Source organism: Chrysochloris asiatica, unplaced genomic scaffold, assembly GCF_000296735.1.
Source record: "Chrysochloris asiatica unplaced genomic scaffold, ChrAsi1.0 scaffold00048, whole genome shotgun sequence".
NCBI classification, from domain to species: domain Eukaryota; kingdom Metazoa; phylum Chordata; class Mammalia; order Afrosoricida; family Chrysochloridae; genus Chrysochloris; species Chrysochloris asiatica.
This window is the reverse complement of record NW_006408566.1, coordinates 6,508,037-6,516,624: the sequence shown is the minus strand read 5'-3', so window position 1 is coordinate 6,516,624 and position 8,588 is coordinate 6,508,037. Positions and strand designations below refer to the sequence as shown.

General features: G+C 36.9%; 1 protein-coding gene across 1 annotated transcript in view; it reads right to left on the bottom strand.

Moving 5' to 3' along the window:
• The window catches only part of WDR78 (WD repeat domain 78), a 122,145-nt gene that overhangs the window by 95,260 nt on the left and 18,297 nt on the right, over positions 1-8,588 (bottom strand). Inside the window, exon 3 of the mRNA XM_006862498.1 lies at positions 4,059-4,224. Within this exon, the coding sequence (XP_006862560.1) occupies positions 4,059-4,224 (166 nt within the window). The remainder of the gene's footprint in view (positions 1-4,058; positions 4,225-8,588) is intronic.

Here is an 8,588-nt window from a genome sequence, read left to right as displayed (position 1 = left end):
ATATATATATATATATTTGTGTGTGTGTGTAAATTGGGTGAAAGTTTACAGAGCAAATTGGTTTTCCAATGAATTCCCACACATTTCAGCATAGAAGCATATAAAGTATGAGAAGAATGTGGTAAACAACCTTTAAATTAAAGCTGATTTTGAACCAGCACACTGTGATCAACTTAGTTAATCCTTGAGCCATAAACCTAAATAATCTCCCAAATCTCTAACCTTTAAGACAAAATATGACATTTGGTTAATGTCTACCTCTGGAGAGAAGACATAACATATTAGCCTCTGATGTTAAACATGACCCATATCATGTGAGGCCAAGGTGAGAATTTCACATATAAACCCAGAATTTCTTCAGAGTCACTGAGAGAAGGCAAAAGCAAAGCTATTGTTCCCTAGACTTTTAATCTTTCTGAAGACTGAGAGCCTGCTGAGACTTTACTCACCACTGTCAACCTAGAACTCTAGCTAAGGGGGAACCTCCACCACGCTCAAGCTATGGTCAAGTATAAAAGTTTAGTAAAAGCTGTAAGTCTAAAGATTTGGACTCCCAACTCCTGAACTACCACTTTGATTGTTTCAAAGCAAAGCTGTGAGGTCTTACTTAGGTGTCTTGTGATGACTACCTTGCAATAAACTAAACGAGTTTAAGCACAAGAAACCTGAGTATATCTGTTAATTTTCTAAGACAAACCCCACACAACAGGGTTGTATGGTAAGTGCATACCATGTTTTTTGGGTTTATCATTTTTTTTGTAAGAAACTGCCAAACTCTTTTCTGAAGTAAGTGTATAAAACCCCATTTCTATCAGTCATAAGGGAGTGCCTGTTGTTCTATTTCCTTACCAGTGCTTGGTACTATCAGTCTCTTTAAATTTGAGTCATTCTAGTAGGTGTGTTGGGAGCATGCTGACTTCATAGAATATGCGCTGGACTGTGAGTCAGAAGTTTTGCCGTTCGAGCCCACCAGCCTCTCTGTGGGAGAAAGATGAAGCTTTTTGCTCCCCACAAAAGATTTGTTGTTGTTGTTAAGTGCCATCGAGTCGGTTCCGACCCAGAGCAATCTTTACGGGAATAGAAAGCCTCATCTTTCTCCTGCGGAGCGGCTGGTAGTTTTGAACCGCTGACCTTAAGGTTCACAGCCCGATTCGCAACCACTACGCTACCAGAGATTGCCTTGGAAACGCCATACAGGGTTGTTATGTGGCAGAACGGACTCCATGGCACTTGACAACATTAGATGAATAGTTGTATCACACTGTGGTTTTAATTTTCATTTTAAGCCTAAGGTTAGTATCTTTTCATGTTTTTACGTGCCATCCTCCTATCTTATATGATGAGTTATCTATTCAGGTCATTTGCTCATTTTGGGGGGGAGGCTATTTGTGTTCTCATTATTAAGAATTCCTAAATATTCTGAATAAAAGGCCTTATCAGATAGGTAGGGTTTTTTCTCCAATCTGTAGCTTAGCATTTTATTTTCTTAAAAGTAGACAGCAGTTCTAAAGTTTAAAGTCCAATTAATTTTTTTTTAATTATTTACTTTTTGTGCCATACCTAAAAATGTTTCCCTAACCTTAGGCTTAAAAAAAATTCTCCTAAGTTTTCTTCTAAATGTTTTATCATTTTAGTGCTTTAATGTTAAGTTTGTGATCCATTTTTAATTTATTTATTCAGCTATTTTGGTATAATCCCATTTTTATTTCTTATTGTGATTTGAGTAAAAATGTACATAGCAAATTGGTTTTCTATTCAACAATTCATACACGTTCCATGACATTGATTGTAGCAGCACTCTTCCTGCTTCCTCCCAGTGTTTACTCTTTTGATTTGTCCTTCTTTCCTATCCTTTTTGCCTTTGAACTATCTCTGGGAAAATGGTCCCCATATGGTTGATTTCTATGGAATACATACCTTCCTGGCATCTTGTTTGCCATACAGGTGTCTATTGTTAGGCTGAAGGTTGAACCATGGGGGTAAGCTCAGTTCCAGGTCTAAAGGGTTACTAAGGTCCATAGTCTCAGGGGTTTTACCAGTCTCTATTATACAGGTCCTGGTGTGGCACTGTGGGTTAATGTGCCAGAGTGCAAAGCCATTTGAACTGCAAGGTCGGCGGTTCAAGCTCACCAGCTGCTCCTCGGAAACCCTATACAGGGTCGCTATGGGTCGGAACTAATTCAATGGCACTTCACAACAACAACATTAAACCAATACATCTGGTCTTATTATTTTGAAATTTTAAACACATTTTTCACATACTCTATCCAGGACCAGCTATTATAATTCCTTTCACAGCACGTCTGCAGTAGTAGGTGGGCATCATCTAGTTCTTTTGGTTTCAGGACAGTGGAGGCTAAAGTTTACAAGGTCCATTATCCTTTGGACCAATAGTTTCCATGTGTCTGGTTTTCTTCTTTGCTCCCAATGGCAAGAGACCAATAGTTTCACTTAAGATGATTGCTCACAAGCTTTTAAGACCCTGGTTGCTATTCACCAAAGTAGGATGGAGAGCAGTGTCTTTGCGGACTGTGTTATGCCAGTTGACACTGATGACCCCTCATGACTATGGTCCTGAGCCCCAGGCCCAGAGACTTAATTCCTCAAGGTGTTTGGTTATGGCCTAGAAGCTTTCATAACTTTTTGTTCTGTCTGCTCTAGTATGTATTTATACCACACACAAGTACTCAGAAATATGATCTGCTTTTAGGGCCTTTCTATGGCCATGTTCTACTACCCATACTTGTTCATCTTCACTGTCTACCTATGGATCTGCTCACAAACTAATGCTTGTCATTACTGATAATGCAGGATTGTTTATGTAATAATATTGATGTTGTCTCTAACTCTTATGTACCTCTCCAAGTCTTAATTTTCCTTAGTCATCATTTTAATAAGCATATTAACTTTAATATATGCAGTGAGATTCATTTTTTTAACCTAAGAATATATCCAATTTAGCCAGTACTATTTTCTTTATACCAACACCAGTCTTACTGACTGTAGTTTTCTTATTGTAAATAGTGCATTACTGATAAAACTTTTCTGCAGCAATCCACTTATCACAGACACATGTTTAACCATGTGTTATAGTTGCAATAAATGTATACATGCATGAATTGGAACTCTAGTAGCAAAACATTTTTTTTACTTATCCTCATATATATTCTATACACTTATGTATATTTGTTATGCTTCAACTTTGTGACAATTAATTTTATGGTATTGTCAAGACTCCATTGCCAAGAACATTGGATGGTAGCTGTATTGTATTTAAAAACAAAACAAAACAGTGACCCTATATGTTACATAATTGAACTGCTCCAACTTTCTTGGTTGTAATCTTTACAGAAATAGATTGTGAGGCCTTTCTCTCCCAGTACCAATTGGTGAGTTCAAACTGCCAAGCTTTAAGTTAGAGTTAATTGCAAATCACCACTTGTACCACCCAGACCTGTAGTTTATTAGCTATGTTGTTGTTGTTGCTAGGTGGTATCAAGTCGATTCCAACTCATAACAACTCTTTATAGGATTGCCAAGGAACAGCTGGTAAGTTTGAACCACTGACCTTGTGGTTCAAACCAACCTTGTGGTCCAGTGCTTTATACCACTGCGCCATACCTGGACTATAGTTAAAATCATAAACAACTAATTCTTAAGGTCATGAATAGCCTTTTCTCTTTCTCATTAGAGTGCAGTAGTTAGAGCACGACTGGTAATTCAGAGGTTAAAGTGCTCAGCTGCTGACTTAAATGTTAGTGGTTCAAACCCACAGCTACCCCATGGGAGAAAGATGTGGCAATCTGATTCCCTAAGGATTTACAGCCTTGGAAACCCTATGGGGCAGTCCTACTCTGTCCAATAAGGTTGCTATCAATTGGAATTGACTTGACAACAGCGGGCAAGGTTTACTATGTGGTAAAGTTTCAAACATTATCAGTGTTTCAGTATTAGTTTCAAGTGATTATTTGAGTAGCATATTTTCTACTTTGAATACTCTAATCCAGCTGGCCCCACTATAATTTCAAGGACGCCTAGATTATTACTTGCATAGGTGCCTTGGTGGAGGAAGCATTCACTTTTTCCACTTTCACTTCAGGTAGGACAACCATGGTTTTTGACATAGCCATTCTGCTTTGGTATGCACCAGCATATCCTTTTGGTGGAGTCACTTTTATGGGACTAGTAAAGCTAATAGACTTCCTTGTTTGTGGGTCGATGTTCCTGCATCAGGAAAAGAAAATACAAAACATAGGAATCAGGATTAAAAAGAAAACTCAAACAACAATAAAAAAAAGTAGATCTTCTTTTAGAAACACAAATAATCTTAACATATGAATAAGAATAATAGCAGCTATTTTCAAGCTCATAGGGTATAAGCATACTTCTACAGAGTTTACATCATTTTTCCCTTGCAACAACTCTACAAATTTTCTATTAGAGTTGTTTTATATACAGTTACTGAGACTTAAAGGGAAATAGTCCCACTATTGTTGACATTTGAACCAAGGTAGTCAGACCCAAAGTCTACACATACTTCTCTAAGTCTTAGTATCAATATTTACAAAATGCTGGTAATAACGGTACCTAATTAGTAGGTTATTGCAAGGATTAAATGATTTAATGCATGTTTTATAGTTACTATAACAACCTGGAATATACAAATGACACAACCTTACTTTCTGAAACTGAAGAAGACATAAGATACTAACTGATGAAAATTAAAGACTACAGCCTTCAGTATGGATTGCACCTCAATGTAAAGAAAGTATCATCACAACTGAAGCAATAAACAATATGGTAAATGGAGAAAAGATTGTAGTTGCCAAAGATTTCATTTTGCTTGTAACAGCTATCATCACTCATGGCAGTTGTTGTTGTTGTTGTTAAGAGCCGTCGAGTCAATTCTGACACATAGCGACCCTTTATAGGGTTTCCAAGGAGCAGCTGGTGAGCTTGAACCACTGGCCTTGAAGTTCAAATGACTTTGCAGTCTGGAGCATTAGAATAAAGTAACACACCAGTTCGGTGGTAGTCAAGAAACCAGATGACATATTGCTGTAGGCAAATCTTTAAAGTGTTCAAGAGCAAAGATTATCAGTTTGAGGACTAAGGTGTGTCTGAAAAAACTATGGTATTTTCAATAGCCTTATATGCATGTGAAATTTGGACAATGAATAAAAAAGACTGTAGAAAAATTGATGCATTTGAGTTATGGTGTTGGAGGAGAATATTAAAAGTACCATGGAGTGCAAAAGAACAAACAAATCTGTGTTCGAAGAAGTACAGCTAGAATGATCCTTAGAAACAAGGATGGCAAGACTTTGTCTCTCATACTTCAGATATATTATCAAGAGGGGCCACACAATGGAGGAGGAAATGGTGCTTGATAAAGTTAAGGGTCAGTGGAAAAGAGGACGACCCCCAGAGAGATGAAGTGTTGCAGCGGCGCAGCAATGGACTCAGACATAACAACAATTATGAGGATGGCACAGGACCAGGCAGTGTTTTATTCTAGTGTACATAAGGTCGCTATGAATCAGAATCAACTCAACAGCAACTAACAACAAAAAAACTCTATGCCATCAGTATTTTAAATACCAGCTGGGTCACCAGAGTGGACAGGTTTCAGCAGAGTTTCCTGACTAAGATAGACTAGGAAGGAGAGGCAGACTGCTTCTGAATTGTTAGCCATTGAAAACCTTATTAACAATAGCAGAACATTGTTTGCTATAGTATGGGAAAATGAACCCCTCAGGTTGGAAAGCACTCAAAATATGATGGGGAAAGAGCTACCTCCTCAAAGTAGAGTTGACCTTAGTGATGTAGATATGTTTAAGGGCCCTTCATTTGCTGATGGGGCACAATTCAAAATGAAAACAGCTGTAAAATTCCATTAATAATCAGAATGTGGAATGTACAAAGTATGAACCTAGGAAAATTAGAAGTCATCAAACATTAAATGGAAGGAATAAAGATTGCTAGTATCAGGCATTTTAAAATGGACAATCATAGGTTTACTATGGCAGGAAGGACAAATTGAAGAGGAATGGTGTTACATTCATCATCAAAAAGAACATCTCTAGATGTACTTTGAGGTATAATGCTGTCTGTGATAGGATAATATCCATAGGCCTACAAGGAAGATCAGTATAATTTGAATACCATTACTCAAATTTATGCATTAATTACTGAAGTCAGTGATGATGATACTAAAGAATTCGACCAACTTCTTCCGTTTGAAATTGATCAAACACAATCAAGATGAATTAATCATTACTGATGAAAAACTCATTTACAATCTGCAATGTGCAGATGACACAGCCTTGCTTGTTGGAAGTGAAGAGTACTTAAAGTACTTACTCATGAAGACCAAAGACTATTGCCTTCAGTATGGGTTGCATCTCAATGTAAAGAAACAAGTATCATCACATCTGAAGCAATAAATAAAATCATGATAAATGAAGAAAATATTGACGTTGTCAAAGACCCATTTTGCTTAGATCCACAATCAATACTCATGGAAGCAACAGTCAAAAAATCAAACGATGTATTATATTAGGCAAATCTGTTGTTGAATAGCAAACATGTCAGTTTGAGGACTACGGTGTGCTTGAACCAAAAGATGGTATTTTCAATTGCATCATATGCATGTGAAAGTTGGAAAATGAGTACAGAAAATTGTAAAAGAAATGATGTATTTGAATTATGGTGCTGGTGAAGAATATTGTAAGTACCATGCATTTCCAGAATGGAATACAAATTGAAATCTTTCAACAAATTGATGCAACACTCTCTCATCTATGCCAAGAAATTTCCAAGACAGCTACCAGGCCAACTGACTGGAAGAGATCATATTTGTGCCCATTTTAAAGAGAGGTGATCCAAAGAAATGTGGAAATCATTGGACAATATCAGTAATATCACATGCAAGTAAAATGTTTCTAAATATGATTAAAATCTGACTGAAACTGTACATTGACAGAGAACTTCCAAAAGTTCAAGCCAGATTCAGATGAGTATGTGGAACAAGAAGCATATCATTGCTAACTTCAGCTGGATCTTGGTTGAAAGCTGAGAATACCAGAAAGATACTTACCTGTGCTTTATTGACTATGCAAAGGTTTTCAACTGTGTGGATCATAAGTTATGGACAACCCTGTGGAGAATGAGTATTCCAGAACACTTAATTGTGCTCATGAGGAATCTGTACATAGCCTACGATGCAGTTGTTTGACTAGAACAAGAGGACACTGAATGGTTCAAAATTAAGAAAGGTGTGTGCCAGGGTTGTATTCTTTCACTATACTTATTGAATCTGTACACCAAGCAAATAATTCAAGAAGAATTATATTATGAAGAACGTGACATCAGTTTTGTATGCAGATGATACAACCTTGCTTGCTGAAAGCAAAAAGGACTTAAAATACTTACTGATGAAGATCAAGGCCCACAGCCTTCAGTATGGGTTGCATCTCAATGTAAAGAAAACAAAAATCCTCACCTCTGAAACAATAAACAAAATTGTAATAAACAGATAAATGATTAGATTAATGAGTTCATTCTGCTTGGATCCACTGACAACACTCATGAAACCAGAAGTCAAGAAAACGAACAACATATTGGACAAATCTGCTGTACAAGACCTCTTCAAAGTGTTCAAGAACAAAGACGTCAGTTTGAGAATTAAGGTGTGCCTGACCCAAACCATGGCATTTTCAGTATGCATGTGAAAGTTGAACAGTGAATAAGGAAGACCATAGAAGAATTGATGAATTTGATTTATGATATTTGAAAAAATATTAAAAATACCACGGATGGTAGAACAAACAAATTTGTTGGAAAAAGTATAGTCAGAATGCTTCTTAGCAGTCAGAATGGTGAGATTTCATCTCTCATACTTTGAATATATTACCAGGAGGGGTCAGACCTAGTGATGGATATCATCGCTAGATGATAAAGTGAAGGATCAGTGAAAAAGAGGAAGACCCCCCAAAGAGATGGATTGACACACTGGTAACAGCAATGGACTCAAACTTAATGATTGTGAGGGTGGTCACAGGGTCGGACACTGTTTCATTCTGTAATGCATAAGGTCGCTATGAGTCAGAACAGACTCAACTGCACCTAACAACAACAATAATAAAAACTGGGAAAGAATGTAGTGTTCTTGCCTCAATCATTCTTAATAGGAAGTTATAATCAAAATATTTATATTAAGGAAAAGATATACAATTTTACTTTTGGGGTTAGCCTGTAAAGTCTTATTTTTTATTTATTTTAATATTCTGATTGTACTAAAGATTTATAGGAAAAGAGGTGCTATTTCTTTACATGATGAACAAGTATGGAGCCCTGGTGTGGCACTGTGGGCCAATGCGTCACAAATGCAGAATCATCTGAACTGCAAGGTTGGTGGTTCAAGCTCACCAGCTGCTACTTGGAAACCCTATGCAGAGTTGCTATGGGTCGTTGACCCGACAGCATTTAACAACAACAACGAACAAGTATAATCACAAAGAATTGTTAGCAATTATTTTACTTTACAAATCATATAAATTCAGACTTAAGAATAAAATATTTTAAAT